Source organism: Erinaceus europaeus, unplaced genomic scaffold (assembly GCF_950295315.1).
Source record: "Erinaceus europaeus unplaced genomic scaffold, mEriEur2.1 scaffold_679, whole genome shotgun sequence".
In the NCBI taxonomy this organism is placed as follows: Eukaryota; Metazoa; Chordata; class Mammalia; order Eulipotyphla; family Erinaceidae; genus Erinaceus; species Erinaceus europaeus.
The window spans coordinates 36,322-60,000 of record NW_026647998.1 but is presented as its reverse complement, the minus strand read 5'-3'; the positions used below and the strand labels follow the sequence as shown (position 1 = coordinate 60,000).

Sequence of the window (23,679 nt, the reverse complement as noted above, 5' to 3'; positions counted from 1 at the left end):
CCTCTCCAGCCCTTGTTTTCTCTTTCCATTCAACTTGACACATCCGTCCATCTGTCCAACTTTTCCAAACAGCGTCTGTCTGTCTCTGTCTCTGTGAGTGCAAGGTCTCCCTGCAGCAGGCCCAGGCTCTGTCCTAAGAAAGGGGCAAAGGTCCCCGCTGCTCTGGAAGGCGCGGGCGCTGTGCACAGCCCCCCCCCCCCCCCCCCCGGCCTGGGTGCCCTCTCCCCAGGGGCCGGCAGTAGGCGGGGTGCCGGAGGGCTGACGGGGTCCCTGCTGTGTCCTAGGCCCAGGGATGTCCATCCGGATCCCCACCGTCTGCGTGGTGCTGGAGGGCGGCCTCGGCACACTGAATGTGAGTCCTGGGGGGCTGCACAGCGGGGCAGCCTGGGGGTGCAGAGCCCCCCAAATGACAGAGGGAGCGGCCTTCTGGGGGCCTGGGGCTGCACTCACACACTGAGCACCCAGCACAGAGTGGCCCCCAACTCCAGCCCCCCCCCCCTGTTTCTGCTGGAGCCCCGTGTGGACACAGCACAGCCCGTCCCAGGGGGCTTAGGGCATCAGAGAAGATGTTTCATGCCTGGGATCCAGAGCAAACCAGCACGGGGACCCGGAGCAGGGAGCCCAGAGCGGGGATCCTGGAGCGGGGACCCCACAGTGAAGACCCCCAAAGTAGGGAATGGGGAACAGGGACTCTGGAGCGGGGAGAGGGGAGTGGGAGTGGGCTGGAGGGGGCGGGAAGGGGGCTCCTGTCCTGTCGCCGCCGACTGATGGGCCCAGCGGTCTGTGAGGGCCGGGGGGGACCCTGAGGCCCACGGATGTGTGATCACACAGCTCCCTCACCAGCTTGCCCACTGCTTCAGTTTTGTCCTCGTTTATTATTTATTTCTTTATTGGGTAGAGACAGAGAGAAATTGAGAGGAGAGGGGGACAGAGAGACCCCTGCAGCCCTGCTTCACCACTGGCAAAGCTTCCCCCCTGCAGGTGGGGACAGGGGCTTGAACCCGGGTCCTTGTGCCTGGGAACATGTGCCCTTAACCAGGTGTGCCCCTGCCCGGCCCAGGGGTGGGGATGTTAGGGGCAGACCAGCCCCCGGGAGGGAAGGTGAGGGCCGCAGCAGAGGAAGGGAGGGGTCCTGAGCGCTGTGCCCGGAAGGTGGGGAGGAGGCGGTCCAGCCTGCCAGTCAGCTCCCCACAGGCCCCCGAGGGCTGTGCGGGCCCCAGTCTCTGACATCGAGAGCGTGTGGGCTTCTGGTGACCTGGGACCCTGCCCGGCCTGCTGCCCCGTGATGTAGCCTCCCCCCTGCAGGTGGGGAGAGGGGCTTGAACCTGGGTCCTTGCGTGTGACGATGTGTGCCACCAGCCAGCCCCCACTTTTTGTTTTCGTTTTTCTTTTTCCCTTTTTATCCTCCTCCTCTTCCTGCCTTTCCCCCCAGCTGTGGCTGATGGTGGTGTTGGGGATTGAACCTGGGACTTTGGATCCTCAGGCAGGAGAGTCTCTTTGCAGAGCCCCATGCTGTCTGTTAATTTCAGACGGAGACAGAGACACAGAGAGGAGAGACCCCACGGCACGGCCCTGCCAGCTGTGCAGCCCGCCCGGGGGAGTCCCGGCGTTCCCTGTGGTGCCGGGGCTTGAACTGTAGTCCCAGCGCCATTCTGCTTCAAGATTTATTTTATTATGATTTGTTATTGCCTCCTGGGTTCTCACTGGGCTCGGTGCCTGTGCTAGCAATCCCCGGCTCCCGGAGGCCATTTCTTCCCATTTTTCCTTATTTATTTTCTTTCTGTCTATTATACTCGATAGGACAGAGAGAAATTGAGAGAAGAGGGCAGACAGAGAGGCGGAGAGGAACAGACACCTGTAGCCCTGCTTCACCGCCTGCGAAGTGACTCCCCTGCAGGTGGGGACTGCGGGCTTGAACCCAGGTCCTTATGCAAGCAGATGTGTGCATCTAACAGGGTGTGCCCAGCCCTGTGCCATTCTTTTTTTAAAAAATTTTCTATATTTTAAAATAATGATATGTAACTCTATGTTTTTATTATTTATTTTAAATGTTTTTCCCTTTTGTTGCCCTTGTTGATCGTCATTGTTGTTGGATAGGACAGAGAGAAATGGAGAGAGGAGGGGAAGACAGAGAGGGGAGAGAAAGACAGACACCTGCAGACCTGCTTCACCACCTGTGAAGCGACTCCCCTGCAGGTGGGGAGCCGGGGGCTCAAACCAGGATCCTTCTGCAGGTCCTTGCGCTTTGTGTCACCTGCACTTACCCCGCTGCGCCACCGCCCGACTCCCTCTCTGTATGATTTTTATTTTTTTTAATTTTATTTATAAGAAGGAAACACTGACAAAACCACAGGATAAGAGGGGCACAACTCCACACAATTCCCACCACGAGAACTCCATATCCCACCCCCTCCCCTGATAGCTTTCCTATTCTTTATCCCTCTGGGATTAGGGACCCAGGGTCATTGTGGGTGCAGAAGGTGGAAGGTCTGGCTTCTGTAATTGCTTCCCTGCTGAACATGGGTGTTGACAGGTGGATCCATACTCCCAGCCTGCCTCTCTCTTTCCCTAGTGGGGCAGGGCTCTGGGGAAGCAGGGCTCCAGGACACATTGGTGGGGTCGTCTGCCCAGGGAAGTCTGGTCACATCCTGCTGGCATCTGGAACCTGGTGGCTGAGAAGAGAGTTAACATATAAAGCCAAATAAGTTGTTGACTAATCATGAAACTAAAGGCTGAATAGTGCAGGTGAAGATTGGGGGGGTCCTCCATTGTGTAGAGAGCTAGCAGGCATATTTTAGTTATATTCCAAAGGGCCTGTGGCTACACTAGTTTTTTCCCCCTGAGCCTGAAATCTGATATGCAGGTGGATCCAAGTTATTGTCTGGGGAGATGATAGTTGGAAAAAGGACCAGAAAGCTGGATCAGGGAAGCGAGTAGCTCCCTAATATGGGGAAAGTGTATAGATATTGTAAACCCATCGATGTGATGTGATCCTCTCCGTGCGTGTTTAAGAGAGGGAGCCCTGGGCACCGCTGGGCTGTGGCCTGAGCGAGGCAGCAAGTCAGTGCTGTGGTGCTGAGCGCCGCCCCTTGCACCCTCATCTAAGCGCGTTTCCCTTGCCGTCTCTGGAGGCCCAGCCCCTCCAAGGAGGTGGCCCCAGGTGATGGCTCCCACCCCCTCCATGCCCTGGCCTCAGTTCACTGAATCTCCACCATGTTTACTGGAGCTCACACAGCCGGGGGCCAGGGGCCGGGAAGCAGCTCAGCCAGCAGAGTAAAGGACTTGCAGGCGTGCCTGCAGGCGTCCCTGTCTCGCCCCTCTCCCTCCCCCTGCGGCACAGGGGTGAAGCTCAGCTGGCCGACTGGAACCTTGAGACCTCAGGCCGCTGCTCTGCACACGGAGTCTGCAGGGCCCGGGCCGCTTGCTCCGTGGCCCCGTCGGGCCGCCACTCCTCGCTTCCACGGGATTTGCTTGTGGTCTGTGCAGTGCAAGCTCGCGCGAGCCCCCCAGCTGTGTCCCCCACCCCCGCCACGGTCCCCACAGCCTCAGACGCCGTCTGGAACCGTCTCCTTCTCCTTTTTTGGTGGAAGTTGCTGAGTTTCAGTTCTCTGGATTCCACAAGGCGCCCTGCTCAGCGTGCACCGCTGTGCCCCCTTCCAGCCTGAGGCCCCGCTGCTCAGTCACTGAGAAGGCTGATGCTGGGGGCACAGCAGAGAGGCTCCAGGTTCAAAGCCCAGCACTGCCACAAGTCAGAGCTGAGCCAGGCTCCGGTCTCGGTTCCTGGGACAATGTAGGGACCAAGCTGGCTGTCACCTCGGCCTTTAGGACCTCCTCTCCTCCTCCTCCTCCTCCTTCTTCTTCCTCTTATTATTATTATTATTATTATTATTATTATGTAGGCAGTACAGAACCAGGGCATCAGCCTGGCCCATGGGGCTCCTGGGATTGAGCTCAGGGCCTCATGCAGGTAAGGCCACCGCCCCCATGCCCTTCTGCCAGGGCAGGGCAGTGCCCATCCAATGCCCAGTGTGCTGCCCTGGCCTTTTTTATTGTTGCCATTGATGTCATTGTTGTTGGCTAGGACAGAGAGAAATGGAGAGAGGAGGGGAAGACAGAGAGGGGGAGAGAAAGACAGACACCCGCAGACCTGCTTCACCGCCTGTGAAGCGACTCCCCTGCAGGTGGGGAGCCGGGGGCTCGAACTGGGATCCTTACTCCGGTCCTTGCGCTTAGCGCCACGTGCGCTTAACCCGCTGTGCTACCGCCCGACTCCCTGGCCTGGCCTTTGATGGGGAGGGAGCCAGTCAGCTGGTGGAGCTCCTGCTTTGCCATGCTCCAGGGCCCAGGTTCGAGTCCCCGCTCACCACAGGGCGGCTATCTGAGGGCAGTGTCTTCCCCTCTGACTACTCTGAGCTTGGAGGGCACTGGGGAGAAGCTCTGAGCCGGCCCTACCTGGGGGACGCGGGGTGGGGGGAGCTGCAGGTGGGGGTGGGGGTGGGGGGCGTGCAGCGGCGCCAGGTGGGAGCCTGCAGGGGGGCGTAGGCAGGAGCTGTGTGGGGGAGTTTCAGGGAGGTGTGGGGGTGGGAGGTTTACAGGGGTGGAGTGGGGGGTAGCCTGCAGGGAGACATGAGGGTAGGGGGGCTGTCAGGGGCAGAATGGGGGTGAGGGCCTGCAGGGGGCGTGGGAGTAGGGGGCCTGGAAGGGCACCATCGGGACCTTCAGGGGTGTGGTGGTGGGACCCCGCAGGGGTGACTGGCCTGTGCCGCCTTGCAGACCATCCACAGCGCCGTGAGCCGCGGCACGCCGTGCGTGGTGGTGGCGGGCTCGGGCCGCGTGGCCGACGTCCTTGCACAGGTGGCCGGGCTGCCTGTGGGGGCGATCACGGTGGCGCTGGTGCAGCAGAAGCTGGCCGCCCTCTTCCCGGAGACCTGCGAGTTCACGGAGCTCTGCGTGCTGCAGTGGGCCAAGAAGGTCAGTCGGGGCCCCACACTCGGCCGCCCCCAGCCCAGGCCCGTCTCCACGTGGGGGCTGTCCCAGAGCCTGGGTGTGCCGGCCCCAAGCCGCCGGGTGTCTGCAGATCCAAGACATTGTGCGCAGTCGTCAGCTGCTGACCATCTTCCGGGAGGGCAGGGCCGGCCAGCAGGACGTGGACGTGGCTATTCTGCAGGCCCTGCTCAAGGGTGAGGGGCTGTAGGGAGCAGGGCTGTGGGTGGAGGGGGTGGGGTGGGGGTGGGGCCTTGAGGCTGGGGCTGGGGGCTGAGGAGTTGGGGAGCTGAGGGGCTGGGGAGTTGGGCGACTGGGTACTGAGGCCTGCACTAGGGGCTGGGGGCCAGGGTTGGTGTTGGGGCCTGGGCGTTGGGGGCTGAGGTTGGGGCCTGGGACTAGGGGCTGGGGTTGGGCCTGGGGGCCTTGGGGCTGGGGGCTGGGGGTTCGGGGCTATGACCTAGGGGTTGGGCTGGTGCTGGGGGCTAGGTTCTGGGCTGGGACCTGGGGTCTGGGGTCTGGGGGCTAGGGTCTGGGGTCTGGGTCTGGGTCCTAGGCTAGTGCCTGGGACCTGGGGGCATCAGGGACTGGGGCTGGGGACTGTGGCTGGGTGCTGGGCTAGAACCTGGGATCTGGGTGCTGGGTGCTGGGCTGGGGCCTGGGATCTGGGTCTGGGTGCTGGGCTAGGACCTGGGGCTGGGTGCTGGGTGCCGGGGGCTGGGTGCTGGGCTGGGAGTCTGGGATCTGGGGGCTGGGGGCTGGAGATGGGACCCCAGTGAGGCCAGAACCCCACTGTGGGAAGTCAGCACCCTGAGCTGAGGTGGGAGTCCCAGGGGGCAGCCCTGATTGTCCCTGGGCCGCGGGCCTGCCCACAGCGTCCTGCAGCCACGGCCATGGTGGCCACAAGAACTGGGAGCGTCAGCTGCAGCTGGCCGTGGCCTGGAACCGCGTGGACCTGGCGCGCAGTGAGATCTTCACCGAGGAGCGCCAGTGGAAGGTGGGGGGCAGGGCTGACCTCCCTGACCCCTGGGTGAGGACAAGGGCCTGCTCTGAGCTCCCCCAAACTCTGAGGTGAATCAGGGGCCTGGCTGACCCCTCAGTCCTCTGGGATGAAGACGGGGGCCTGGCTGAGCCCCAGACCTGGTGAGGACAGGGGCCTGGCGTGACCCCCAGTGTAAGGCTGGGGCCTGGGTTAAACCCCCCAGTGTAAGGTGGGGGCTGGCTGACCCTCCCCCCTAGTGTTAGGCTGACCGTCCCCCAGTGTTAGGCTGACCCTCCCCCCTAGTGTTAGGCTGACCGTCCCCCAGTGTTATGCTGACCCCCAGTGTTAGGCTGACCGTCCCCCAGTGTTAGGTTGACCGTCCCCCAGGGTAAGGCTGACTATCCCCCAGGGTAAGGCTGACCGTCCCCCAGTGTTAGGCTGACCGTCCCCCAGTGTTAGGCTGACCGTCCCCCAGTGTTAGGCTGACTATCCCCCAGTGTTAGGATGACTGTCCCCCAGTGTTAGGCTGACCCCCAGTGTTAGGCTGACCGTCCCCCAGTGTTAGGCTGACCGTCCCCCAGTGTTAGGCTGACCATCCCCCAGTGTTAGGCTGACTATCCCCCAGGGTAAGGCTGACTGTCCCCAGTGTTAGGCTGACTATCCCCCAGTGTTAGGCTGACCGTCCCCCAGTGTTAGGCTGACCGTCCCCCAGTGTTAGGCTGACTATCCCCCAGGGTAAGGCTGACCGTCCCCCAGTGTTAGGCTGACCGTCCCCCAGGGTAAGGCTGACCGTCCCCACAGCCCAAGGAGCTGCACTCCCTGACGCTGGAGGCCCTCAGGACCAACAAGCCAGACTTCGTGCGACTGTTCATGGAGAGTGGCGTGCGGCTACAGGACCTGGCCACCCCGGACGCGCTGCAGGATCTGTACAGCCACCTGGAGACCAAGCTGCACAGGGCAAGGGCTGGGTGCCCTGAGGGGCTGCCAGGGGGGTGGCAGGGGGTGCTCTGAGAGGCTGCCAGGGGGTGCCCTGGGGATGTCCTGAGGGGGTGCCATGGGGGTGCCCTGGGGCTGTGGGCCCTGAGGTGCTGGACAGCCTGGCCCCTCCTGCAGGGTTGTGCTGAGTGACAGGCTGCTCCCTGTTCTCACCCCACCCTGAGGCCCTGTGGGGCTGCAGTGCAGGGTGAGGAAGGGGCAGGAGGGCCTGGGGTCAGGCGCTCGTGTCAGCGGCCATCTATGCGGGCAGTCAGGAGGGTCAGGAGGGAAGGCCTGGTCCCCGTGGGCTGTGGGGACAGGAGTGGGGAAGGCAGCCGGCTCAGCCACAGTGACCGCCGGGGCTCCGACTGTCCCCCAGGGCCCCTTCGTGGACCCCATGCACGACCTCCTCATCTGGGCCATCGTCCAGAACCACCGCGAGCTGGCCGAGATCATCTGGGCTCAGGCAAGGAGGCAGGCCCCCGTGGGGACAGCTGGCCCGGGCCCTCACCGCTGACCCCTGGGCTTCCTCATGTCATCGGGGGAAGGGGGATGAGAGGGAGGGAGAGACCCCACAGCCCACTCCACTGTCACGGAGCCCCCTCGTGCTGCCGGGACTCGAACCCAGGTCTGTGCGAGCACAGGCTGCCCTCTACCTGCAGCGCCGTCTCCTGCCAGGGCTGGGCCCCCGCAGGAGGCCGCGCAGAGCCGTGCCCTGCACCCCAAGGCCCCCGGGTGGCGTGTCAGCCTGAGCCCCCAGCGCCATGGGTGCCCGCCTCTGCTCACGGGCACGAGGCAGCAGGGCGGGGGCGTCTGTCACACGCCTGACGGGGCAACACTGTCCCCACGTGCCAGAGCCGGGACAGCATCGCGGCCGGCCTGGCCTGCAGCAGGATGCTGAGGGAGCTGGCCAGGGAGGGGCTGGACGCCAAACGCCTGGACGCCACAAGGGCGCTGGCCAACGAGTTCGAGAGCAAGGCCATCGGTGAGCCCGCCGGTCACCCTGACGCCCGGCCCCGCAGCCCTCGCCTCGCCTGCCCCCTGCGTCCCCCGCCCACTCTTCCCTGGTCACCCCGGGCACCCAGGCTGCGCCCACTGTTTGCTGCATGCTCCCCGGCTCTGACCGCGGCTCCCCCCACAGGGGTCTTCACCGAGTGCTGCCGGGAGGACAGGGAGCAGGCGGAGAAGCTGCTGACACGCGTGTCCGAGGCCTGGGGCGGGAGCACCTGTCTGCAGCTGGCCCTGGACGCTGGCGCCATGCAGTTCATGGCCCAGGGGGGCGTCCAGGTGGCCTTCCCGGGCCCCATCCTGACAGTCCTTGGTGCAGGCGCACAGAGGCGGCCCCACGGGCCTGGGGGGGTCCCGCCACTGTCCACAGGGTCCACCCTGCAGCCCCCTTTTACTGGGAATGGGCTGGGGGGGAGGGCAGGAGAGGCAGGGATGGTCTGGGGCGCCCGCGTCCTGACCCCGCCCTGCCCACAGGCCTACCTGACCAAGGTGTGGTGGGGCGAGCTGCAGGAGGACACGGGGTTGTGGCGGGTGGCCCTGTGCCTGCTGACCTTCCCGCTGCTCTGCACCAGCCTGGTGACCTTCAGGTGTGCTGGCCAGCGGGCGGGGCTTCAACCCAGGGGCGTGGCTTCACAGCCATGGGTGTGACTTTAGGGCAGTGGGCGGGGCTTCAAGGTTGTGAGGGGCTGTAGGGACAGTGGGTGGACCCCGGTATGAGAAGAACCGTGGGCGTGGCTGGGAGTGGGCGGGGCTTTCTGCAGGGGTGGGGCGGGGCTCAGGCTGAGGAGGGTTGCTCCTGTCCACTCTGCTTCAATGAACCCCGGATTGCAGGCGCCCTCAGAGGGTGGAGAGGGCACCCCATGTAAACACCCACTAAGTCCTGAGTGCGTGGGCGGGCGGGCGGAATTAGCATCCCTGTGCATGCGCTGGGTCCTTATGGGGCTGGTTCTGTGCCAGGTTCTGGATGCTGAGCCCATGCTGGGTGCTGGGGTCTGGGGGCTGCAGTCTGGGTCTGTGCTGGGTGCCGTGTCCATGACATCTGCTGGGTGCTGGGGTCTGGGGTCTGCAGTCTGGGTCTGTGCTGGGTGCCGTGTCCATGACATCTGCTGGGTGCTGGGGTCTGGGGTCTGCAGTCTGGGTCTGTGCTGGGTGCCGTGTCCATGACATCTGCTGGGTGCTGTCTGCTGGGCCCATGGGTGGGGGTCCGCATGCGGATCAGGGTGCTGAGTCCCCGGCCCTGCTCAGGGACTCGAAGCTGCGGTCGGCGTCGAGTCTGCGGCGCGTGCGCGCCTTCTTCAACGCGCCGGTGGTCACCTTCCTCCTCAACATCCTGTCCTACTTCGCCTTCCTCTGCCTGTTCGCCTACGTGCTCATGGTGGACTTCCAGCCCACGCCCTCCTGGAGCGAGCGCTTCATCTACCTCTGGGTCTTCTCGCTGGTGTGCGAGGAGCTGCGGCAGGTGCGCCCACCGCCCCGCCCACTGGATTGGCCCCGCCCACCGCCCCACCCCTTCCCAACGCCAGACACGCCCACGGCCCCGCCCACCGCCGCGTCCCGCCCACGGCCCCGCCCTGCGTATCACCGAGGCCCCGCCCACCACAAGCCCCGCCCGCAAACCACGCCCACCCGCAGGGCCCGCCCACCGCCTCCCTTGGCTGGGGGGGCCAGTGGAGAGGGGCGTCAGGGACCCTCCTCCCTCTTTCCCGCCGGGCCTGGGGGCCTGTCCGCTGCCCGGCGGAACAGCCTCCCCGTGTGTCCAGCTCTTCTACAGCCCCGACGGCAGCGGGCTGGCCAAGAGGGCCTCGGTGTACTTCGGCGACTTCTGGAACAAGCTGGACGTCACGGCCATCCTGCTGTTTGTGGCCGGGCTGGCCTGCCGGTGAGCGGCGGGGACCCTGCGGGCCCTGGGGGCTCAGGAGCCAGGAGGAGCCCCTGGCCCAGCCGCCCGAGCCTGGGGCGGTGTCCCCGACGCGGAGCCAGGGGTCCCGGCCGGGCGGGTGAGAGGGCCGGGCACCCACGGGCGCTGGGCCAGCTGGCGTGTCCTGTCCGCCCGCCCGCCAGGCTCCTGCCCGCGCTGCTGTACTCGGGCCGCGTGCTGCTGGCGCTGGACTTCATCCTGCTGTGTCTCAGGCTCCTGCACATCTTCACCGTCAGCCGCATGCTGGGACCCAAGATCATCATCCTCAAGAGGATGGTGAGGCCGTCCTCCCACGTCCAGGACGCCTCCCCAGGAAGCCCTCCCTGACCTCCACTACACTGCCTGATCCCTGTGTCCACACCCTACTAGGGGTGGGCTCTCAGCCCCCGTCCCCCCAGGGGTGGGCTCTCAGCCTCGTCTCCCTCAGGGGTGGGCTCTCAGCCTCCGTCTCCCCCAGGGGTGGGCTCTCAGCCTCCGTCTCCCCCAGGGGTGGGCTCTCAGCCTCCGTCTCCCCCAGGGGTGGGCTCTCAGCCCCCGTCTCCCCCAGGGGTGGGCTCTCAGCCTCGTCTCCCCCAGGGGTGGGCTCTCAGCCCCCGTCTCCCCCAGGGGTGGGCTCTCAGCCCCCGTCTCCCCCAGGGGTGGGCTCTCAGCCCCCGTCTCCCCCAGGGGTGGGCTCTCAGCCTCGTCTCCCCCAGGGGTGGGCTCTCAGCCTCGTCTCCCTCAGGGGTGGGGTCCTGGCTCCAGGCCAGCGTGACACGGGGGTCCTGTGTCCCCAGATGAAGGACATCTTCTTCTTCCTCTTGCTGCTGGCCGTGTGGGTGGTGTCGTTCGGAGTGGCCAAGCAGGCCATCCTCATCCACAACGAGAGCAGGACCGACTGGCTCTTCCGGGGCGTCCTCTACCACTCTTACCTCACCATCTTCGGCCAGATCCCCCCCTACATCGATGGTAGGAGCGGGACCCCCAGCCAGACAGCCCCCTCCCCGGAGTGCCCCACCCGCCAAGCCTGCCCTGCGCTGTGCGGACCCTCAGTCTGGCACCCCCCCCCATTTGCCGAGTGTCACGTCCCCTTCTCCACCGGCTGCGCACACCTCACACTCCCCCGGGGAGGCGGAGGGGGAGAGACAGAGACACGGGGAGAGGGAGAGACCCCATACACCGCCTTACCCTGGCCTCCCGTTCGCTGCCGGGGGCTCGAACCCGGGTCCCCGCGGGCGGTGGAGGCGCCCTTCCCAGTGAGGTGATGTGAGGATCCCCCCGCCCGGGGTGCAGGCGTGGACTTTGACCCGGATCACTGCAGCCCGGACGGCTCGGACCCCTATAAGCCCAAGTGCCCCGAGAGCGACCCCTCGCTGGGGGAGCCGGCCTTCCCGCAGTGGCTGACGGTCACGCTGCTCTGCCTGCACCTGCTGGTGACCAACATCCTGCTTCTCAACCTGCTCATCGCCATGTTCAAGTGAGCGGCCTGGGGCCTGCCGGGTGGGCGCTGCCGTCCCCGGGGACAGTCCCTGACTCCCGGAGCCCTGGTGCCGGGCCCCTCCACCCTCCAGTCCCCACTCCAGTGAGGGGCTGACCCAGCCCTCTGCCCCAGCTACACCTTCCAGGAGGTGCAGGAGTGCACCGACCAGGTGTGGAAGTTCCAGCGGCTGCACCTGATCCAGGAGTACCAGGCCCGGCCCCCCGCACCCCCGCCCTTCATCCTGCTGGGCCACCTGCAGCTGCTGTTTCTGAGGCTGGTGCTGAAGGTCCCCCCCCAGAGGCACAGACAGTTCAGTGAGTGGGGGCTCGGGGCAGGGTGGGCTGGGGCTGTGGGGGCTGGAGCAGGGTGGGCTGGGGCTGTGGGGCTCGGGGCAGGGTGGGCTGGGGCTGTGGGGCTCGGGGCAGGGTGGGCTGGGGCTGTGGGGCTCGGGGCAGGGCGGGCTGGGGCTGTGGGGGCTGGGGCAGGGTGGGCTGGGGCTGTGCCGGCTCAGGGCAGGGTGGGTTGGGTCTGTGGGGCTCGGGGCTGGGTGGGCTGGGGCAGGGTGGGCTGGGGCTGTGGGGGCTGGGGCAGGGTGGGCTGGGGCTGTTCGGGCTGGAGCAGGGTGGGCTGGGGCTGTGGGGGCTGGGGCAAGGTGGGCTGGGGCTGTAGGGGCTGGAGCAGCGTGGGCTGGGGCTGTGGTGGCTGTGGCAGGGTGGGTTGGGGCTATGGGGGCTGGGGCAGGGTGGGCTGGGGCTGTGGGGGCTCTGGGCAGGGTAGGCTGGGGCTGTGAGGGCTGGGGCAGTGTGGGCTGGGGATGTGGGGGCTGTGGCAGGTTGGGTTGGGGCTGTGGGGGCTGGGGCAGGGTGGGTTGGGGCTGTGGGGGCTGGAGCTGGGTGGGCTGGGGCTGTGGGGGCTGGGGCAGGGTGGGCTGGGGCTGTGGGGGCTGGGGCAGGGTGGGCTGGGGCTGTGGGGGCTGGAGCAGGGTGGGCTGGGGCTGTGGGGCTCGGGGCAGGGTGGGTTGGGGCTGTGGGGCTCGGGGCAGGGTGGGCTGGGGCTGTGGGGGCTGGGTCAGGGTGGGCTGGGGCAGGGTGGGCTGGGGCTGTGCGGGCTGGGGCAGGGTGGGCTGGGGCTGTGGGTGCTCGGGGCAGGGTGGGCTGGGGCAGGGTGGGCTGGGGCTGTGGGTGCTGGGGCAGGGTGGGCTGGGGATGTGGGGGCTGTGGCAGGGTGGGTTGGGGCTGTGGGGGCTGGAGCTGGGTGGGCTGGGGCTGTGGGGGCTGGGGCAGGGTGGGCTGGGGCTGTGGGGGCTGGAGCTGGGTGGGCTGGGGCTGTGGGGGCTGGGGCAGGGTGGGCTGGGGCTGTGGGGGCTGGAGCTGGGTGGGCTGGGGCTGTGGGGGCTGGGGCAGGGTTGGCTGGGGCTGTGGGGGCTGGAGCTGGGTGGGCTGGGGCTGTGGGGGCTGGGGCAGGGTGGGCTGGGGCTGTGGGAGCTGGGGCAGGGTGGGCTGGGGCTGTGGGGGCTGGAGCTGGGTGGGCTGGTACTGTGGGGGCTGGGGCAGGGTGGGCTGGGGCTGTGGGAGCTGGGGCAGGGTGGGCTGGGGCTGTTGTCTCGGGGCAGGGTGGGCTGGGGCTGTGGGGCTCGGGGCAGGGTGGGCTGGGGCTGTTGTCTCAGGGCAGGGTGGGCTGGGGCTGTGGGGGCTGGGGCAGGGTGGGCTGGGCCTTGGTTGCTCAGGATAGGGGTGCTGGGGGCTCATGGCAGGGGTGGGCTGTGGGTACTGGGAGCTTAATCGGGGGCTCCTGGGTGTCAGTGTTGGGCTGTGGGTGCTACGGGCTCAGTGAATGGCTCCCTGGGTACAGGGGTGCGGCTGGGGGTTCTGGGGGCTCCGCCCCGGGCTCCCAGGGTGCTTGGATCAGACTTGGGGTTCTAGGGCTTGGTCAGGGCCTCCGGGCTGCAGGGACCTGGCCACTTCCTCAGAGCCCTGGGCAGTGGGGCACTCTGGCCCTGCAGGGCTGCGGCTGCCTCTGCAGCGGGCCCGCTCTCGCCACCCCCAGATAACAAGCTGGTGGAGACGGAGGAGGCCCCGCTGCTGTCCTGGGAGGCCTACCTGAAGGAGCACTACCTGCATGGGCTGCAGTCGCAACGGCAGCAGAGCCTGGAGCAACGCGTCAGGGACATCGGGGACAAGTAGGCGAGGGGACGCCTGAGGTCTGGGACAGGGTGCGTGTCCTGAGCCCCAGCCTGGGATTGGATGCCCGTCACCCATAGAGGGCCTGAGGCCGGGGTCACATGGGGAACAACCAGGCGGTGTGGTCACCATCTCACGGGGCAAGGGGACAGGCTGTGGGGACAGAGTCTCCTGCCCTGAGGACACAGTGCTTCCTCCTCCATCACCCTTTCAAGGCTGCTGGCGCACAGACACACAGCCCACAGCCACACAGATACACGGCCACACAGACACACAGACACACGGCCACACAAACACATGGCCACACGGCCACACAGACACACGGCCCACGGCCACACAGATACACGGCCACACAGACACACAGACACATGGCCACACGGCCACACAGACATACAGACACACAGCCACACGGCCACACAGACACATGGCCCACGGCCACACAGACGCACAGACACACGGCCCACGGCCACACAGATACATGGCCACACAGACACACAGACACATGGCCACACAGACAAACAGACACACAGACACACGGCCACACAGACACACGGCCCACGGCCACACAGATACACGGCCACACAGACACACAGACACATGGCCACACAGACAAACAGACACACGGCCACACAGACACACAGCCCACGGCCACACAGATACACAGCCACACAGACACATGGCCACACGGCCACACAGACATACAGACACACAGCCACACGGCCACACAGACACATGGCCCACAGCCACACAGACGCACAGCCACACAGACACACGGCCCACGGCCACACAGATACATGGCCACACAGACACATGGCCACACAAACAGACACACAGACACACGGCCACACAGACACACGGCCACACGGCCATACAGACATACAGACACACAGCCACACGGCCACACAGACACATGGCCCATGGCCACACAGACACACGGCCACACAGCCCATGGCCACACAGACACACGGCCACACAGACACACAGCCCATGGCCACACAGACACACAGACACACGACCACACAGACACACAGCCACACGGCCACACAGACACACAGACACACAGACACATGGCCCATGGCCACACAGACACACGGCCCACGGCCACACAACCTCACATCCACAGACAAACACATAGCCACAGACAGACAACCACACAGTCCAGGACCACGCTGTCCACAGCCGCATGGCCACGTGGCTGGCTCTGCAGAAGGGAGAGAGATCTCCACCAAGACCTGGCATGGCTGGGCCTCAGCTCACAGAGCAAGCAGACACGCCCAGACCTGCAGCAGCCCCTGTCCCCCAGCCCCTGTGATGCTCGTGGGCGCAGGGCTGTGGCCAGTGACTGCCTTCAGACCAGACCTAGCGAGGGGCCCAGGGTCACCCCGCTGCACAGCACCCCTGCCTGCTGGCCTGAGCTGTGGCCTCCTCCAGGGTGGATGCTATGATGGACCTGCTGGAGGTGGAGCGGGGGAGGCGCTGGGGCTCTTCAGAGCAGAGGCCGGCCTCCCTGGAGGAGCAGGTGGGTATAGCCGGACCCCACGGGGGGGGGGGGCTGGGAATCACGCACACTGTGGCTGGACACGGGGGAGACTCCGGCCGTAGAGTCCCCCTTCCCACTCTGTTCCCAGCCGGGACCCAGTCCAGGAACACTGTCCTCGGGCCTCCGTCTCTGCCCACGCCCGCCTGGCAGGGCAGCGGGCACTGCCAAGGGCCGGGTGTGGCGAGCAGGAGCAGGGAGGAGTCTGACATGGCGGCGGGTTGCTCAGGAAGCTCTCTGCCCGACAAGGGGCAGCACAGCACAGCTTTCCATCCTGGCCGCATTTCAGCTGCAGGAAAAGGGGAGGGGGACAGGCAAGAGGAAATTGTTGCAAAGAAACATGGGCAAGGTGGGCGTCTGCCATGGACACGGCGCTCGCACGTGAGCCGGCCTTGGTGCAGACTGAGGCAGAGACCCAGTGCTCGTCTGTCCCGGCCAGGCTGGAGCCCTCCCTGGCCGCCCGTGTCCTCAAGCACCTTGCCGTGGCTGGGCTGCCCTGTGCAGGGACGTGGAGGGAGGGTGCAGCGGCTGCGGCCTCTCCTTGCCGTGAGCCCCACCAGGCTCGGGGAAACACAGACTTAGGCTCTCAGGCACTCCAGGCCGGAGCAGACGGACACCCACCAGATGCGAAGGGCGTGCACACAGGCTGCAGCAGGAGTCTGCTCTCTTGCTGGGCTCTTTCCACTTCTGTGCCCGGGGCTGCTGGCCTTTGCCCACGGCTCACAGGAGATGGGCACCTGGGTGACAGGCAGGGCACACTTCCACGCCCACTGGCAGGGTGGCCCCAGCCACTGCACCCGCGCGCCTGAGCCTGTGGGCTGAGGGGGCACCGGGCAGCTCTGTGTCAAAGGTCACCACACGTGGGCTGGCTGGGCAGGGCACTGGGCACCTCTGAGGGGCAGAAACGCCTGTTAGTGCACCCAGGAACATATCCACCACTCACTCACATGCCCACCCCTCCCTCCTGGAGGTGGTGGGGGCCCTGGTGGGGTCTCCCTGGCAGCATGGCTGGCGCTAACGGCTGTGTGGGGGCCTGTCCCTAGGTGGCCCGGGCATCTGGGGTTCTGCTTCGTATCACCCAGACCCTGCGGAGTGCCGGCCTGGTCTCGGAGGGGGACGTCCCGTGCCTGGGTGAGTGGTGGGCTCCCCCCTCCACGTTGTGCCTTGGGGCCTGGGGGTGGGGAAGGCAGCGGGAGGGGCTGCGAGCTGAGGGGCTGGGGGTGGGGGCTCCCCGGGGCGTCCTCTGCTTGTCATGCCATGTGAGGGAGGCCCAGGGGCCAGTCCAGTGACACAAAGCCAGACTCTGTCCCTGGGCTGCAGACAGCACCCAGGCTGGCCCGTGGCAGCAGGGCCGTGGGGTCCCCAGGCTGGTGCAAACACCCCAGGTCCCTCCCTGTCCCTAGGGGCTGGCGTGGACCTGGGCGAGGGCGAGGGCGTCTGGCTGGGAGGAGGGTCTGCACACACTCTGCGCTCTGCCCAGCACCCCGGAAGGGCCCAGAGGAGCAGGAGCAGGAGCAGGACCCGGCCCTGGAGAGCAGGCTGCTGGAGGAGGACCCCACTGACACCCACCACATCAGCGCCCGCCAGCTCCTGTACCCCAGCTCCTCCGTCGAGCGCTTCCCCGTACCCAACGAGAAAGTTCCCTGGGAGGTGGGTGAACTGGCTGAATCCCCAGCTGTCAGCAGACCCGGGGACAGGGCCTTAGCCCGCCACAAGACCCTGTGGGGACACAGACAGATGGGGGAACTGAGGCCCGGCTGGCGTGGGGGCTGGATGGAAGGCCCCGCAGACCCCCACACCTGCGTCGGCCTCGCCCCAGGTGCCGTCCTCAGCTGACACTGCCCTCACCCGGGGAAAGGAAGGCAGAGTGAGGCCAATGGCACCGCGTCCCCCCACCTTTTTGGAACATTCGGGATGCTGTGTGTCTGGTCTACTTCCTGTCTCTGCCTGGGGGCTCAGTTCTGTCCCGGGGAACCCCCAGGGCAGGTTCCTGGGGCCACCCTCGTCCTCCCCGGTGTGGACTCCCACACGCGCCCAGGCATCTCGGGGTCCCGGGCGGTGAGGTGTGGGGGACCCCATCTCTGAGGGCACTGCTGTTACTGCAGGAGGAATTCCTCATCTACAACCCGTCCTTCTACACCGCCGAGAAGAGCGGCCCCGTGGACCCTGACGGCAGGTGCGTGAGGCCCCCCGCCCCTCTTCAAGGCCGGGGAGCTGGCGGGGTTCAGGTGGGACCCCTGCCCTTGTCTGGAGGGTCATCCGCGCCCCCCTTCCCCCCCAGCAACCGGGCACTGCTGGGCCAGATACTCTACAACGCCGTGGACGGGGCTGTGGACCGCAGGAGTTTCCACGGGCCGTACGAGGTGCAGGACGGGCTCCCACGGTGAGTGCGGCCAGCTGGGGCGCTTGGGGGCTGGCATGCCCTGGGGGGGGTCCTGGGATTGCTTTGGGGTGCCCAGGATATTTTGGGGTGCCCTGGGCTCTCCTTGGGAAGGTTCCCTCTCCCACACAGTGACGTTTCTGATAGAAAACCCTGGGAGAGCCCTGCGGCTTCTCACACACATCAGGTCCCTCTCAGCCCCCAACCCGGGCCTCTTCCACACACACTGCTGTGCAGCACAGGGGCCAGGCGAAGGGTCAGTGACGGGGTGGGGGCGGGTGTGTGGCTGGCCGCCTGGGGGAATAGCGCTGAGCCCCCTGTGGGGAAGGCACCTTAAGGCTGGGGAGTGGGGAGGGGGTGGGGCGGTGATGAGCAGGGGTGTGGCTGCAGTCCTGCGGGACCAGTCAGAAACCCAGGTGGTCCCCTGCCTGTTAGTGGGGAGCCATGGGACCCCGGCCCGGGCCATGCTGGGCAGCTCAGACGCAGGGTGCTGCGTGGACAGAACGGGCAGAAGGCGAGGCAGGAGGTGTGCTTGGAGCTGAGCCGCCCGGCCTCCCAGCCTGGCCCCGCGGGCGCCCTGGTGGGTGGGTCACTGGCGGGAGGCCACCGTCGGTGTCAGACACTTGGCGCCCTGAGCGCGGCCAGGACCTCCCTGGGTGGGTGCGCAGCTGCTCTGGGTGGGCCCAGAGGTGACCTGGGTAGAGCACAGCACAGTGGCGTGGGGCCCTGGCTTCAAGGTCAGCACTGAGCTGTGCTCTGGCCTCACCGTCTGCCCCCCAAGGTGACCTGAACCCCCACACTGGTCCCCAAGGGGCTGAGTGCCCTGAGGAAGACCAGGAGTTGGTGGCAGTAGGGGGAGACCCCTGGCCGTGGTCTCATTGGCCCCGTCTCACTGACTGCCCCCTGCCCCCAGGAACCCCAGGGGCCGCACGGGGCTGCAAGGCCGGGGGGCGCTCAGCCGCTTTGGACCCAACCACAAGCTGCAGCCCGTGGTCACCCGGTGAGTCTCCACTGGGCCAGGGCGCATGGTGGCGTCCCAGGGGCCCCGAGATGCACCGGGCAGGTGCTCTGAGGGGCTGTCCCTCAGGGTGGGGAAGGAGGGACGGCCACCTCAGAGGGACACGCTCTGGATATGCGTGGGCAGGGGTGGATGTGGTGGGGCTGGGGGGGTGCAGGTCTCACAGGCCACTGGGACCCTCAAAGAAGGTTCCTCAGACCCTCAGGAAAGCAGTCTGCCATGCTGACACCCCATGTGACACCCCAGTGTCACAGGACGGAGGAATCCCTTACTCACAGGATGGTGGCACTCCTTTCCCCAGAGGTCCCAGGGCAGCCCCCCACCCCATGGAGACAAGTCTGGGGCCGCTGAGCGGGGCCAGAACTGGAGGGTTTGGGGGCCGGGTCAGCAGCACAGGCCTGTCCTCACAGATGGCGGAGGAACCAGGACGGGGTCATCTGTAGGAGGAACTTCAGGAAGGTGCTGGAGGTGCTGCTGCTGACATCCCAGCAGTCTGAGCCCTGGGCCCTGCCGGGGGTGAGTGTCCCCACGTCCCCTCCCTGGGCCCTGCAGGGATGAGTGTCCCCAGGTCCCCTGCCCCCTCAGAGCCCTGTTGGAGTGAGCTGCCACTAGTTGTCCCTCCTTGCCCCCTGCTACCCCTGCCACCCCCTGCCACCCCTGCCACCTCTGCCACCCCTACCACCCCTGCCACCCTTGCCACTTCTGCCACCCCTGCCACCCCTGCCACCTCCGCCACCCCTGCCACCCCCTACCACCCTTGCCACTTCTGCCACCCCCTGCCACCCCTGCCACCCCCTGCCACCCCCTGCCACCCCTGCCACCCCTGCCACCCCCTGCCCGAGCCACTCCACTGTCATCCCTCTGCCTACCCCGGGAGGACAAGGGGGGAGGGCAAGGTCTGTAAACCATCCAGATGCCGCCTCTGACTCGGGCAGCCCTTGGGGTGATGTGGGCATGGTCTGGGCCTCACCGTGCCCACTGCCATTACTCTGCCCAGGGCTCCCAGGACCCAGGGGAGATGCTGCCACAGAAATTCAAGGCAGTGATCCCTGGAGAGCTGCACAAGGCCTTTGGGAACCTGCTGGACCAGGGCACCCAGGTGGGTGGCACCCCTCAGGCCTGAGCCTGGCTACAGGGGGTAGGGTGCTGCTGGGGGCTGGAGCAGAGACTGGGTCTGGGGGCTGCTGGGGGCTGGAGCAGAGACTGGGCCTGGGGGCTGCTGGGGGCTGGAGCAGAGACTGGGTCTGGGGGCTGCTGGGGGCTGGAGCAGAGACTGGGCCTGGGGGCTGCTGGGGGCTGGAGCAGAGACTGGGGCTGGGGGCTGCTGGGGGCTGGAGCAGAGACTGGGCCTGGGGGCTGCTGGGGGCTGGAGCAGAGACTGGGGCTGGGGGCTGCTGGGGGCTGGAGCAGAGACTGGGCCTGGGGGCTGCTGGGGGCTGGAGCAGAGACTGGGGCTGGGGGCTAGGGGGCTGGAGCAGAGACTGGGGCTGGTGGCTGCTGGGGGCTGGAGCAGAGACTGGGCCTGGGGGCTGCTGGGGGCTGGAGCAGAGACTGGGGCTGGGGGCTGCTGGGGGCTGGAGCAGAGACTGGGGCTGGGGGCTGCTGGGGGCTGGAGCAGAGACTGGGCCTGGGGGCTGCTGAGGGCTGGAGCAGAGACTGGGGCTGGGGGCTGCTGGGGGCTGGAGCAGAGACTGGGGCTGGGGGCTGCTGGGGGCTGGAGCAGAGACTGGGGCTGGGGGCTGCTGGGGGCTGGAGCAGAGACTGGGGCTGGGGGCTGCTGGGGGCTGGAGCAGAGACTGGGCCTGGGGGCTGCTGAGGGCTGGAGCAGAGACTGGGGCTGGGGGCTGCTGGGGGCTGGAGCAGAGACTGGGGCTGGGGGCTGCTGGGGGCTGGAGCAGAGACTGGGGCTGGGGGCTTGGGGGCTGGAGCAGAGACTGGGCCTGGGGGCTTGGGGGCTGGAGCAGAGACTGGGGCTGGGGGCTTGGGGGCTGGAGCAGAGACTGGGGCTGGGGGCTTCTGGGGGCTGGAGCAGAGACTGGGCCTGGGGGTACTGGTCCACCCAACCCAGGCTCCCAGCAGACTCTGAGCCCTGATGTCAACTTCCTCCTCACCCTCCAGCCCCAGCTCCTCCTTTCCGTTAGCCCCTGTGAGTAATAAATAAATATTGAAAAATGGGTGATGACCCCCATTCTCTATTTTGTTAAAGAAGAATTTCTTTTCTTCTTTCTTTCTTTTTCTTTTTCTTTTTCTTTTTTCAAAGCCCTTCTCAGCTCTGGCTGATGATGGGACTGGGGATTGAACCTGGGTCCTCAGCGCCTCAGGAAGGAGAGTCTTCTTCAGACCCCTGTGCTGTCTCCCTGCCCATTACTGTCATTATTATTTTTAGTTTTTTTCAATATTTATTTATTCCCTTTTGTTGCCCTTGTTGTTGTTATTATTGTCGTTGTTGGATAGGACAGAGAGAAATGGAGAGAGGAGGGGAAGACAGAGAGGAGGAGAGAAAGACAGACACCTGCAGACCTGCTTCACTGCCTGTGAAGCGACTCTCCTGCAGGTGGGGAGCCGGGGGCTCGAACCGGGATCCTTACACCGGTCCTTGCGCTTCGTACCACATGTGCTTAACCTGCTGCGCTACTGCCCAACTCTCACTATTATTATTACTATTATCATTATTATTGCTTTTCCAAGCGTCCTGCTCAGCCCCAGCTGAGGACTGTGCTGGGGACTGAACCTGGGCCCTCAGAGCCTCAGGCAGGAGAGTGTCTTTGCAGAGCTCCTGTGCTGTCTCCCTGCCCCTGTAAAATAACCTTTTACCTGGTGAAATGCAGGCAAACCCAAAGTCACCATTTTAAAGTGGACACTCTGGGCAGTGAGGACTTACTGCCCCTGTGCCCCACCCTTGAAGCTGATTCCGGAACCTTCCAGGAGGGGAAGCCTGCGCCCTGCTGGGGCCCCTCACTGGACTGTCAGATGTGGCTCCTGTATGGGGCCTTTGCTGTCTGCTTCTGCCCCCAAACCCAGTGTCCCCAGCCTCAGCCCTCTCCTCCTCGTGGGGACGGGGTGGTCTGGTCTCCAGGCAAGAAGGCCAGGAGGTGGGGCAGGCTGGACAGGGCCGTGGAGGGAGCCTGGGAGAGCCGGCCGAAGGACCTCAGGTGCCGGCTGACCCCCACCCCGTCCCCAGGTCTACAGAGGCTATGTGGACCACCCCCGGAACACAGACAACGCGTGGGTCGAAATGGTGGCGGTCAGCATCCACTTCTCCAGCCAGAATGACGAGACCTTGTGGAAGCTGAACCAGGTGCCGGGCTGGTGCCAGGGCAGACGGAACCTGGGTCTGCTGGGCCCTGGGGAGGGTGGTGCATTGGGCCAGGGCTTAGGCTCAGCAGTGGGGGCTTCAGGAAGGGCTAGTGCCCTGGGCTGCGAGGAGCCAGACCTGCTGTCTCCAGAGAGTAACAGACCCCCTGGGTTTGGGGGAGGGGGCTCAGGGGTTTCCAGGGACCAGCCAGCTGCACCAGGGTTGGGGGAGCAGGGGTTGTGGGACATCTGTTCCTGTCCTTAGCTGCACCCACGTCTCCCCAGAATACACTCGGGGTGTCTGCAGGAGGCCCCTGCTCAGAATGAGTTTGCACCCAGCGCCCCCCGGCTGGGTGACCCTCTGGGTCAGACCTGCAGAGGACCCGGGCAAAGCGGGGGGCTTGTGTCCAGGCCTGGGGGGTCTGGGGGCCCTGGGCTAACTCTGCCTGGTTCCCCAGTACCTGAAGGGCCTGTCGGACCCGCCGGGCGGCAAGCGCAATGTGGAGGTGTGCTGGCAGCTGGTGGACAAGCATATCCCACTCTACCCTGACCACAAGGCCATCCTGCGCAAGGTGGCCACGCACTACGAAGCCCACTACTGAGCCGGCCCCCACTACTCCAGGACCCCAGACCCAGTGCCCCAGGACCCCAGACTCAACTTCTCTGGGACCCCCAGACTCAGTTGTTGTGGGGCCCCAGACCCAGTGCCATGGGACCCCAGACTCAGCTGCACTGGGACCCCCACACTCAGCTACCCCAGGACCCCCAGACTCAGCTGCACTGGGACCCCCAGACTCAGCTGCCCCAGGACCCCCAGACTCAGCTGCACTGGGACCCCCAGACTCAGCTGCCCCAGGACCCCCAGACTCAGCTGCCCCAGGATCCCCAGACTCAGCTGCCCCAGGACCTCCAGACTCAGTGCCAAGGGACCCCAGACTCATCTTCCCCAGGACCCCCAGACTCAGCTGCCTTGAGACCCCCAGACTCAGCTTCCCCAGGACCCCCACACTCAGCTGCCCCGGGACCCCCAGACTCAGCTGCACCGGGACCCCCAGACTCAGCTGCCCCAGGACCCCCAGACTCAGCTGCACTGGGACCCCCAGACTCAGCTGCCCCAGGACCCCCAGACTCAGCTGCCCCAGGATCCCCAGACTCATCTTCCCCAGGACCCCCAGACTCAGCTGCACTGGGACCCCCAGACTCAGCTTCCCCAGGACCCCCACACTCAGCTGCACTGGGACCCACAGACTCAGCTGTACTGGGACCCCCAGACTCAGCTGCCCCAGGACCCCCACACTCAGCTGCCCCGGGACCCCCAGACTCAGCTGCACTGGGACCCCCAGACTCAGCTGCCCCAGGACCCCCACACTCAGCTGCCCCGGGACCCCCACACTCAGCTGCCCCAGGACCCCCACACTCAGCTACACTGGGACCCCCAGACTCAGCTGCACTGGGACCCCCACACTCAGCTGCCCCAGGACCCCCACACTCAGCTGCACTGGGACCCACAGACTCAGCTGCACTGGGACCCCCAGACTCAGCTGCCCCAGGACCCCCACACTCAGCTGCACTGGGACCCCCACACTCAGCTGCACTGGGACCCCCAGACTCAGCTGCCCCGGGACCCCCAGACTCAGCTGCCCCAGGACCCCCAGACTCAGCTGCCCCGGGACCCCCAGACTCAGCTGCCCCGGGGCCCCCAGACTCAGCTGCCCCAGGACCCCCAGACTCAGCTGCACTGGGACCCCCAGACTCAGCTGCCCCAGGACCCCCACACTCAGCTGCACTGGGACCCACAGACTCAGCTGCACTGGGACCCCCAGACTCAGCTGCCCCAGGACCCCCACACTCAGCTGCACTGGGACCCCCAGACTCAGCTGCACTGGGACCCCCAGACTCAGCTGCCCCGGGACCCCCAGACTCAGCTGCACTGGGACCCCCAGAC

At 66.1% G+C, this 23,679-nt stretch overlaps 1 protein-coding gene across 6 annotated transcripts; it reads left to right on the top strand.

Moving 5' to 3' along the window:
* Nucleotides 1-284: 284 nt before the first annotated feature.
* TRPM2 (transient receptor potential cation channel subfamily M member 2) lies at nt 285-22,970 on the top strand. 6 transcript variants are annotated; one of them, XM_060184618.1, is made up of 22 exons: nt 7,271-7,406; nt 7,796-7,925; nt 8,082-8,227; nt 8,423-8,535; nt 9,194-9,407; nt 9,709-9,827; nt 10,010-10,142; nt 10,643-10,814; nt 11,139-11,322; nt 11,458-11,639; nt 13,372-13,504; nt 14,937-15,024; nt 16,086-16,173; nt 16,523-16,692; nt 17,148-17,218; nt 17,324-17,425; nt 18,336-18,422; nt 18,851-18,956; nt 19,438-19,539; nt 21,622-21,738; nt 22,193-22,438; nt 22,700-22,970. In XM_060184618.1, the coding sequence occupies exons 1-21, from the start codon at nt 7,338-7,340 to the stop codon at nt 22,334-22,336; spliced, it is 2,670 nt and encodes an 889-aa protein (XP_060040601.1). In that variant the 5' UTR covers nt 7,271-7,337; the 3' UTR covers nt 22,337-22,438; nt 22,700-22,970. The 6 variants fall into 6 exon arrangements, with proteins under 6 accessions (XP_060040606.1, XP_060040601.1, XP_060040603.1 ...); XM_060184620.1 differs by having other exon boundaries at nt 22,868-22,956; XM_060184619.1 differs by having other exon boundaries at nt 22,510-22,716.
* The last annotated feature ends 709 nt before the right edge of the window (nt 22,971-23,679 follow it).